Raw genomic sequence first — 12,135 nt, forward strand, 5'->3', positions numbered from 1 at the left:
GGTACTCAGAACAAAGGTCATGAACAGCACAAAGACTCAGTAACTAGAGACACAAACTGGGGTAGTATAAATACCCAAAGTAATAGAACACATGACCAGGTTAAACTAGACCAGGGGTGTCAAATCTGATCCATAAAGGGCCATGTGGCTGCAGGTTTTCATTCCAGCCATGCAGCAGCACCCTGATTTGGCTTATTCAATCAACTGACACACCCACCCTTTAATCAAGGGTGGGTGTGGCTGCAAGTATTTGACTGTGTGAAGACAGTTCAGTTGATTGAATGAGCCAAGTCAGGTGTGCTGCTGCATGGCTGGAATGAAAACCTGCAGCCACAAGGCCCTTTATGGATCAGGTTTGACACCCCTGAACTAGGCAATTAAGAAAATAGGCGGGACCGTTAACAATGAACAGGTGGGGCACAAGGCACATGAAAAACAAAGAAGCACATGGCTGTCAAAACAAACACAAATGACACAGATACAATAGCGGCCTCTAGAGGCCGAGAAAGTCACAACACCTAACATCATCTGTTTCTTGCTCTGTTTATTTATCTCTCTACAGTATCATTTCATTTATTTATGTTGTTTGTTCTGATATTCAAAGGACTAAAATGAATAAATGAACACATTCAAACAATTGTGAAAGTGATTTATTTGACTGCAATATCCCATGTGGTTCTGTTTACATTAAATTCAGTTAGATGTCTCACAATAATACACTTTAAAGTGTTCAGGTGGGATCAAGGTTTTGACTCCTGACCCCTCCACTGACGTACTTTCACATGGTCAGAGCTCACACTCAATAAATCAACCTTTACCGATAGATTGCAGGGCATTAAATATGTCAAAATAATGAGACAGCAAAATGAAATAATATCTTGAAACATGTTTGTAAGTAAATATAATGAGATAAAAAGTTAAAATAATGACATGCCATGTTGAAATAGTGAGTTATCAAGTTGAAATAAGGATATAATATTTCAAAATAACTACATAAGAGGTGGAAGAATGAGTCAAGGCCAAATAATGAGTCGAAAAGTTACAATACTGACATGATTATGTTGCAATAATGAGAAATGAAGTCAAAATAAAGATACGGCACTTTCACGTTTCCACTATTTTGAACTTGTGGTTCAGGGCAAAGGTACTAACTAGCATCAGTCACTATTTGGTGAATATTAAACATCAAGCTGGCGTTTCATCTCACTCACTCTCATTAAAATGAATGACAAATGGGGCGTTTTTTACAGATTTGAAAATGTGAATGCAGCTCATCTCACTCTCTTTCTTTCTAATATATTGACCAGAGGAAACAGATCTCCATCACGATGAGGTTTATATAGTAAAGAGGAGATGGCCGCTGAATGTGTTGCGTCTATTTAAGTCTGTGTAAACTTTCCGGTTCTCCAAGAGCTGCAGGTAGATCCGGTCTCCTTTCTCAAGCAGCAGTGAGACCGCGTTACCAGCTGTGTCCTCGGTGTCGGCACCAGGCGGGTTATCGGAGGCTAAAACGACCGCTTCTCCGTTCTTCACCAGAGACAGGCCAGTTGCGAGCTCGTTTGGGTTGAAGAGGAAGAAAATGAAAAAGTACACTCCTCTTACAGGTGCTGTGAAGATACCTGGAAAAACGATTTACATTATTATTTTAAACAAATGAAAGGTGTGGATCAAACCATATGTTGTGAAACCTTGAGGAAGAAGCTCTGGATCAGCAGGTGGTGTTCGTTTGTAGACTCTGTGGCTCCATGTGTACCTGACCTTCCCTGTCTGTATCCTCATACCTGCTGTCCTCATTGACTTTCACCATTATTCTCACAAGCACAGAATTAAAGAGACATTGAGTTCACCCTGACACCATGTGAAACCAGGGGCGCAGATATGTTTTTTGAACTGGGGGGACAAAGCAAGCCAGCAAACCAACCCCACCCCCAACATGTGTTGTGCGAGGAATATACTCTGATGCCCTTAAAACTGCCTTCTGAGCATTGTATCTACAGGCTACCATCGAAAGAAGGAGGCTACCAGAAAGGCATCTCTACTCCGTATGATTTTACTTTCACTACGACATTACTTTGAACAGACTATCAAAAAATTGCAAGGTGATATGATAAAGTAAGGCACAGTTTACTTACAGTCGTTGTTTTTTGAAAAAACAATGCAATCGTTTTCTGCCTTTTCGGTTTGGCACCCTTCATCATGCCGTGTTGGGGTCCTGAACTAGGAGCTGTCCTCGATATGCCTGTCAAACTTGTTGTGGGTAACCATAGCAACCAAGCTCGAGCTCGCAACCTGTGCAGTCTGCGCAGTTGCAACCAACCGAATATCAGTCTTTGTTTTGTTTTATGTGAGTTGTTGCAACTATGTATGTACTGCTGTGCACCTCAATAAACCGAATGGTAATTAGTAGGGCTGCACGATTATGGAAAAAATGATAATCACGATTATCTTGATCAAAATTGTAATCACGATTATTAATCACGATTATTCTTGATGTTAGGGAAATCACTTACATTTTATTTCACTATATTCAAACAAACAATATGAACAGCTTTCAGTGCAGAATGAAATTTAAAAGAGAAATTCTGATTTCCAAATGACAAATAAATGAAATTTATCCAAGAAATTACCAAAGGATGAAGGAACTGAAAACTCAATTGCAACAATTACATAGCATTATACTGAGGCCTACAAGTTTTTAGCGAGAAAGACCAGCCTATCAACATGCTCTGGCTTTAAACATGAGCGAAGGCAGGTCACAGCATTGCCTCCAGTGCTAAATAGTCTGTTGTTCCGACATAGTTAGCTTTTCTCTCTCACCTCAATCTATTACCTACTGTACTCTCACGCTATCACCCCTTGAAGATACCGCTGCACTGAAGCTCTGCGCACTTGGCTTGCTTGCTAATTTAGGCGGAGTAATGAAACCTTACATGCGTCGGTTCGCCCCCTAATGGTTTAGCGGAGTACTGGTCAAAAAGTGCTTGATCAGATATGCAGCAGAGCTCGCATTTTAAATGGAAATAAATCGCGATTTTCATTTAATTTAATCATGGCAGCCAAAATCGCGATTTTCGATTAAATTCGATTAATTGTGCAGCACTAGTAACTAGTCTTTTGATTTTTCCGTGAGGTTTGCCTTATGCAAAGAAAGACAGCATAGACATTTTTTCCTCCCTATAAGTGGGGGGGACCGAACGAGGTGAATTTAAATCTGGGTGGGACGAATCTCCCCCGTCCCCCCCTCTATCTGCGCCCATGTGTGAAACACAGTTGTGGAGGAAATGAACACAAATATGGTTGAATATTATTATATCATCATTTTAAATGGACTCACAACACACATTTACAATGAAAGCACAAATTACACAAAAGGACAAATGTTAGAACTGGAAGTTAGGGATTTGTGAATTATTATGGGATAATAATCTCATTATAAGAAACATTACATACATTTGTCCCATATTCAAGATATTTTTACTTGTTAAAAAGTCAGTTTTTGTGGTGTACTAGACTTGCTGTTTTTAACATTCGTAAAACAAAGTGCATTAGCCGACTACAGTATTACCCTGGAACACGTTTGTTTCCCCAGGGTTTTATTTCATTTCAGAAAAGTGTGATGTACATCTGCCAATTTTTTGTTTTTATTGTACTAGAAAGAACATCAGGCCAGGTATGAATATTATTTTCACTCACCATAGCTTCGACAGGACTTTTTCCCCTCTTAGTCTGCTGCTAGCGATGAGCTCCTCATGCTGAGCTTTATGTTTAAAATGTTTTCACAGGTTACTTGTATTGTAGGAAGATGCTGTAGTTCTTCATTTTGATTCTGTGTCATCTGTTCCTTAGGGCAATAACGTACACATGGCTTACGTCACATAGGGTCACCTGGAATCAGATGTTGGTACCAGAGCATTTTTCTATGAGGATGAGTAAATGATCATGCCATTGGACCAATACTTGATTCCAGTATCGGTATTGATACATCCTTCGGGATTAGTGTGTAATAGTTTATGGCCCACATCATTCCTATTATCCAGCCAGTGTAACCTTGTGACATGATGAATAGCTCAACTGGAACACTTTCACTGTCGAGCGAATGGTAGATATTTGATTTTGGTGTAAAACTGTGTAATAACTGCAGCTCAGTGTTTCCATCGCTGCATTTGTATTCAGAGTTTGTTATCTTTGCTTTGTTTTCTGCACATGTAGTAATGTTTCCTGAATTCAGGTTTGAAGCTTGCGGCTTACTTTATTCTATATGTATCTTTATGTTGATCCTGTGAGTCTGTGTTTTGACCTGGATTATGAATCTGCCTGCACTTAGACCCCTGTTGGTGACTCATGACTTTTGGAAAATGATTAGATACGGTACACATCCAGCCATCTGTGAGTGGAAAACAATGTGGTATGTTTGTAATACAATAACAGCATGTGGTTACCTGTTTCTGGGTCGTATGCACTGCCGATGTTCGTCAGTACATTTCCGTACACTAAAGTCCGACGATCCGGGTATGGTCCGATATTTCTAAAAGCACTTGTAAGGGGAGACAACGTGGCTGAGAATGCCACTTTAGCTGTGATACCTAAAGACAGACACAAGGTTCGTTTTCAATCCCTTATTCTTGCTCTTGTGCAGAATTAAAAAAGATTTTAAAACATACTCTAAACCAGGGCTTTATTGCAGTGCATCAGGACATGTTCACAGCATGCAAAGCAAAATAATGGATCCCTTATATGAAAAATGAATTATTAAATATAAAATGAATAATGATATTTCAAATGCATTATTACAGGAAATACAATGGATGTAAAAAGTTTACACACCCCTGTTGAAACAAACATAAATCATGTCAGAACTTTTTCCAGCTTTAATTTGAAACAGCAACCAGCAACATTCAAGCGAAACTCAAAAACAATGTACAAACAAGTATGCACACCCCTCGCCTAATACTTCATTAAAGCACTTTTGCTTGGACACCATACACAGTGTTTTTGGGTAAGACTCTACCAACTTAGCACATCTGCATTTGGTGATTTTATTCCACTCTTCTGTCAGATTGCTATGGAATCCTCTGTACACAACCAAGTCAAGTCATTCCACAGGTTCCTTTTCACTCTTTCCCCTCATATCATTTTAGAATTGTGTGGAATCAAAGGCTTTGGGTTTACCTGGCTCTCCTGGTAATCCTGGTATTCCTCGTGGTCCTGCTGGTCCTACAAATCCTGGTAGTCCTGATGGTCCTCCTGGTCCTGCTGGTCCTGTAATACCCGGAAGTCCCTGCACACTATCCCCTGAAATTAGAACAGTGAAATAACTCTGAATCTCTCTCACACACACTCTCTCTCTCTCGTTCTCTCTCTCTCACACACACACACACACACACACACACACACACACACACACACACACACACACACACCAGGCTCACCCTTGTCTCCTTTAGGTCCAGGAAGTCCGTCTCTGCCATCTCTTCCAGGAAGGCCGTTGTGTCCAGGAGAACCCGGGACTCCAGCCAGTGCAGGACAGCTGACAGTCTCAGAGCCAGCACTGAGATGAAGCCCAAAGTGTTGCAATAGCAGAAACGAGAACCACAGAGCACTGCACAGCGCCATCTTCAGACCACTAACATAAGCAACAGATCCGGAAACAAATTAAGAAGCACCTCATAGAGTGACGTAAGTCCATTATTGCATGTACATCGATGCAGCAATTAGTGAAATGAATTGATGCAACAATTATAAACTGGTTATTACCAATTATAGATAAACTACTTTAGAAAAAGGACAACTGATGTATGAAAAAAATCATTCATATTTTCAAACTGATGTGTAAAACACTTAATAGACTAGCAAGGTGATACTTAAAATGAAAATATTCATTCTCTACATCATCACCATTCATTGATTAAGGGAAACGTTACCCCAGATTCTGAACAAAGTCAGTCACATATTGATCAGAGGATACTAAATCAAATTGTATGGTACTGTATCACAGCAGATTCATTCGTATCATCTAAGATCAAGTTGCTGCTTGAAGAATTGAAATTATATTATTTTGTTTGGAAGCTTGATGCCTAAGCTGCAAGCACATAGCTGAACGCTAAACAGCTCCCGTGCTGATCTTAGCATACAGACACAATTTCACAAGATTTGAAAAGAATGAATGAGAAATTAAGAGAAAATGTAAAGCCTCAAATATCTTTGTATACATTGTAAAACAATTCCTTGGTCACAATGTGCCATGCTGACATTATCATCGGCTGATTTCGTGCCATTGAGACCAACGATGGCTGACTATAATGCTGTGTTAGTGTGAGAAACTTCTGATTAAAATCTCTGCGTGTAAGCAGTGCTGTGAAAATGGACAGGGTTGAACCGTCAGGAGAGGCAGACCAGGCAAATGTTTGGGGCACCTGAAAAAAAATTGACAAAAGGAGCCCCAATGGCCACTCATACTGGCGCATTTTGCTATAACATCTATAAACCCCATTAAACCTCCCATGAAGGCACTACACAGTGCAGCACCACTGCCCCAAACACCCCCTAAATGAGGCCACCACATGACAGCTGGATAAAATTAGTTAGGACAGTCAGCTACTTGTCACTGTCATACATACAGCATAAGGTTTAACTGTCAACACAATGAAACTATTTATAAAAACATTTTTCCGGTATACTCATAGATACTGTAAATTGTCGTATGTTTGTTTTATTATTTATTTATTTGAAATGATCATTTTGCAGAAAGTTAAGTTGATTTGGTTGTATAGGAGGTCATTCAGAGCTGTGAGGCATCTATCAAGCCACACCCCTAAAATCTATGTGTGGCTAGAATAACCATGGTTACAGGAAGCGTGGCTGGCTTAACAGCAGTACAACAAAACAACAAACATATTATCTGCTCTAAATATGTTTTTGATGATTGAACATCTTGGCACACTATCCACTGAGAAAAGTCACCGTTTAGATGACGATGAATCCCAGTGGGCTTCTTTGCATGGGGCCCCTGAGAGTCTAGGATCGCCACTGAACATATGTAGTAACCAATAGGAGGACGGCAAACTCAAAGGACAATTAGAAATATGGTCGCGGTGATGGAGAAACATAAAAAACGAAACATGCTAACGGACAGTGAAAAAATCTCCTCCTTACTTCAAGATCACTTTGAAGAATTTTTGTTTTTGTGCAAGCTTGTTTTCTACATGAGCCTGGATCACAATAACTGATGATGTAAACAGAACCTTGTAACTTTCTTGAATCGCAGGTCTATCGTTAGAAGACAGTGTGACGAGTCATAATCTTACAACTGCACTGAAATCACACCAGCTTGAAAAGGCTTCAGTTTGAACTTTAATTACAGTACTGTATGCGATAAAGAGAAAAGATGAACATTTCCTGAGAAGCATGACCGTGTGGTCATGTTCATAAATATCTCTCTCATCTCATTATCTCTAGCCGCTTTATCCTTCTACAGGGTCGCAGGCAAGCTGGAGCCTATCCCAGCTGACTACGGGCGAAAGGCGGGGTACACCCTGGACAAGTCGCCAGGTCATCACAGGGCTGACACATAGACACAGACAACCATTCACACTCACATTCACACCTACGGTCAATTTAGAGTCACCAGTTAACCTAACCTGCATGTCTTTGGACTGTGGGGGAAACCGGAGCACCCGGAGGAAACCCACGCGGACACGGGGAGAACATGCAAACTCCGCACAGAAAGGCCCTTGCCAGCCCCGGGGCTCGAACCCAGGACCTTCTTGCTGTGAGGCGACAGCGCTAACCACTACACCACCGTGCCACCCCGTTCATAAATATGATCAACATAATATGTTCAGAAACATCTGCTCAGATTTTACTCCACCCAAATGAGAGCAACCATGAGGAATGATGGAAAAGAATCCAGCTAATGTCCAATATGGCTTCCAGACCAAGATGACAAAAAACAAAACATAAATTAGAAATATGGTGACATTTCAGTTGGGGAATATGAATTACATGAATCATGAATTTGACAAAAAAAGATGAAAATCATGTCCAGGTGGTGATAAGAGCATTCATGAAGAAACAACTCTAACAGATTCTGGATATTATGCAATGCAACACAAATAAATCTCTGCGTCACAGCCTCAAACTCCCAGTAGGAATCTGGTATGAAGCCCAAGCAGGAGGGAAGATAAAGATACGGCCCACGTTAGCAGCATGAAAGAGAAATTTATGATTGTGCGCAATTGACAATAAAATCACTCCTTTAGTTAGAAGCTACTTTGGTGAACATGAAGACATGCATTAGCTGATGAAGTTTTAAAAAATACAGTGTAAAGTAAATGCTATTTCCAGATTTTGCACCAATCTGTAAATACACACCTGGTTATCTTTTTAGATTAAATATGTTGTAAACCTTAACTGAATTTACTAGTTGACGTTTGCCACTGAAGGCCTTTTTTTTTGTTCATATTGTAAAATTTGTATTTATTGAATTCTTACAGAGTCAATTAAATTACTTACCGAGGGTTAGATGTTCTTCTGTCTGTGGAATTTGTAATTCTTGTTTGATTTCCACAGATCCCGACACTTTATGGCTATGTAGGTTCAGGAAAACTTCTGAAGACCTCAGAAGGAATCGAGTGAAGTTTAAAAAAAATGGTGACTTGGTGTTACTGCAGCTAATAAAACAGCACCTCAAACAGACCTCCTTCTCTCTTTCCCTCCTCCTGCTTGATCCATCCTCTCTCCCTCCAACCTTCTGTCCACCAAGTCCTGTCTGAATCTTCACTCTGTTGTGTTCACTAGGATGAACTTTACACTTTTCCTCATGAGCTAATGGCCTGCTACGGTTGGTGTCAATACCAGTGATGTCTGCTGGCTTTTTTAAGATGGAATCTAGCATCCCCTATCTAACAATAGCTCCACAGTTAAAGACAGTTATTAGAGCTGATCGATGCAAGTGTTTCACATCAGTAACGCTCTACTGGGTTCATACCATGCTGCCATTGTCTTGTCTAGTCACTGTAGATGTCTAGTCACTGTAGATGTCTAGTCACTTGGTGCTGAACTGCAACCACTAATAGGTGTGATGGTCAGGGGTGCACATACTTTTGGCCATACAGTATAGGCAACCCATGTATACACATATATTTTTCATATTCTTTTCCTAGTCTTTTGCGGTTTATTTTAATACATTTTACAACTTTTCAGGTTCCGAAACAATTTATTTTTGGTCAAAATGCTCCAAATGGTTCAAAATTTGGAGTATAAGTCAGAACGGAACTCGTTCCCTGTTGGTGGAAAAGGGGTCACTTTTGCTCACTAACACGTTGGTCTTCACGTTTACTTTTCTCATTTGTGTGATTGACTTGTGTTCTGTGTCCTGGGTTTTGGTGAGGGTACAAACACAATCCTCTGTATATACAGTGGTATGCAAAAGTTTGGGCACCCCTGGTCAAAATTCTGTTACTGTGAACAGTTAAGCAAGTTGAAGATGAAATGATCTTCAAAAGGCATAAAGTTAAAGATGACTCATTCCCTTTATATTTAAAGCAAAAAAAAAAATTAATTTTCATCTTTTACATTTTCAAAGTGACAAAAAAGGAAAAGGGCCCAAAGCAAAAGTTTGGGCACCCTGCATGGTTAGTACCTAGTAACAGACATGTGGACTCGAGTCATGTGACTTGGACTCGAGTCAGACTCGAGTCACCATTTTGATGACTTGAGACTTGAAATCCCTAGATGAGGAATGACTTGCAACTCGACTTGGACTTGCACGCTGTTGACTCGAGACTTGACTTGGACTTGACAGTTTTAGCTTGCAATGACTTGGCGTATCAGGTATAAATATTCTTTTTTTTCCCCGCCTCGATTTTGAATCCAAGTACACTCGTTATTATTTGAATGTGGTGTAGCTCCTTGTCCTAGGCTACGGCAGCTCAATCCACTAGCACTAGGTGTCACTCAAGCACTTCAACTGGTTCAAATGAAAAACCAAACGGTGATGGGCAACGAGGGCGCTGAATGATGAACGGACGGATAAAAACATGATTCCCCACGTAATTTCCTTTGGATTTAAAGAATACTCCAATACAGATGGCAAACGCATTGCTACGTGCAGAACATGTGGAGCCACAATTTCGGACAGCCAGTCAACCACATCAAACTTCGTTCGTCACCTGAGGCTGCATAAGGAAAAGTAAGTAACAAAGCTAGGCTACAGCTAGCAAGAATCTGTACAGGCTAGTTGGTGGCTAGAAGTGGAATGTGTTAATATATTAACGCTGTCAAGGATTTGTTTTGCTTTGCTGAATATAAAATAGTGAAGTCGATTTTTTTATTGGATTGCTTTTGTGTTCAATCTGGGATTACGCGTCATCAGAGACATTCAATTCTATTCTCTTCCTCTCTCTGGTGTCATGTAGGCAATGTGAATAATGGGCCATTTGGGCTATGTAAAATGTAAGCTCAGCTGACGTTTTATAGCGCAGTACATCCCGACAGATTGGAGTGTAGCCTACTCCGACGCGAAGCATTATCCCACAGTCTTACCCAAACGACAGGGCACACAATGCCTCTACATAGCGTGGCTTTATCAGTGCATTTATTAGTCTCTGGCGTGAAACCAAATTCGCCAAAAGCACGCAACTTGGATCTGGAGGATTCCGCTGAACATTCTGAAATTCACAACAACTGTTTATTCTACTTTATTATACGGCTCTCTAGAATGTTGCCAGGGCTTCATTCTCACATTCTGGCCAGAGCCCTAGAGGACTCTGATTCTGGCTACATCGTCACAACGTTCTGTGTTTACTGAGGCTACCGGTATTTTAGCGAGTGTTTAGTGAATGCATTGTGGTCTAGCTAAACTGCTTAAGGGAACATCCTGGCTGGCTTGTATTAAACATTATACTGTGTATAAACAAATATGTTCAGATTAAATGAACTCAGACTTTGATATTGAAAATGATAAAAACATGTTAATGTCTACATGATTAAAAACAGAAAACAAGTAGGCCTACTAATTTTACTTTTTTTTCTTGTTTAGATTCGCAGAATATCTGAAGAACAAGATCATCCCAAGTGAGACAGAGCAGCTGTCCATTTCTGGATTCCTTACTGCAAAAGATACACAGTACAATGCTACCCACCCACAACAAAAAGCCATCACAAATTCAATACTAACAGATTTGGTCATTGGATGCAACATCCCTCTCTCAGTAGTGGAGAACAGATATTTCCAGAATTTTTTGTCAGTTAGTTGGTCTCTCTCACACACACAAACGTACTCAAGTCACGTTGTATTGTGTTAAAGGCATGTCATGTTGTATGTTGGGACAGTGCCTAACTTCAGAAGGAAAACCATTCTTTGATTCTAAAAGTACACAGATCATCTGTTAGCTTGGACTTTGAGTTTCATGTCTTAAATGCACATGAAAAGCATTTTTATGTGAAAAATGACATGAATGAAATGAAAAGAAAATGATTTTTGTTACACAGTACCAGTACTAGTTTTGTTTAGAATTTTGTTTTAATTTCTCACTCATTTTCCAATAAAAAATTTAAGGAAATGGTCATACTTTCACTCATTCTCACACCCTTAGCCTCAGATGTACACTGACTCACTCAAACTAAACTCACTGAAAATTTAGGATGCTTTACTAACGTTAACTAACTAATCATTGTCTCCTCTGAGATTCTTTGATTGTCTTGGGGCACAAGCTCTAAAACATTTTAAAATGGAAAAGAATGGGTACTGTAGTTACTTGTGCTGACTCTATGAATCATTGACATTACATTACATTTAGCAGACATTTTTATCCAAGGTGACTGGCAAAGGAGGACATACACTGCAGTGTGGAGAGGTAATACATTTGTGATCAAAAATGTGTTGATTGCCTGTAGAATAAATGGTGACTTGTTAGGGACTTGGAAAAAAATGAGACTTGGACTCGACTTGGGTAGGACTTGGACTTGACTTGGTCAAAAGTGCCTTGACTTGTGACTTGACTCGGACTTGAGACTTACTTGTGACTTGCACATTAGTGACTTTGTCCCACCTCTGCCTAGTAACATCCCTTTTGGCAAGTATCACAGCTTGTAAACACTTTTAGCCAGCTAATAATCTTTCAGTTCTTACCTGGG

General features: G+C 40.0%; 1 protein-coding gene across 1 annotated transcript; it reads right to left on the minus strand.

Annotated features, from left to right (window-relative positions):
• Nucleotides 1-632: 632 nt before the first annotated feature.
• On the minus strand, nt 633-8,725 carry LOC132890613 (adiponectin-like). The gene is made up of 5 exons (XM_060927639.1): nt 8,512-8,725; nt 5,430-5,623; nt 5,170-5,292; nt 4,440-4,583; nt 633-1,619 (listed from the first exon to the last, which is right to left on the minus strand). Exons 2-5 carry the CDS (start codon nt 5,611-5,613, stop codon nt 1,336-1,338), a joined length of 735 nt encoding a protein of 244 aa, XP_060783622.1. The 5' UTR covers nt 5,614-5,623; nt 8,512-8,725; the 3' UTR covers nt 633-1,335.
• Between the last annotated feature and the right edge of the window lie 3,410 nt (nt 8,726-12,135).

Source organism: Neoarius graeffei, chromosome 1 (genome assembly GCF_027579695.1).
Source record: "Neoarius graeffei isolate fNeoGra1 chromosome 1, fNeoGra1.pri, whole genome shotgun sequence".
NCBI classification, from domain to species: domain Eukaryota; kingdom Metazoa; phylum Chordata; class Actinopteri; order Siluriformes; family Ariidae; genus Neoarius; species Neoarius graeffei.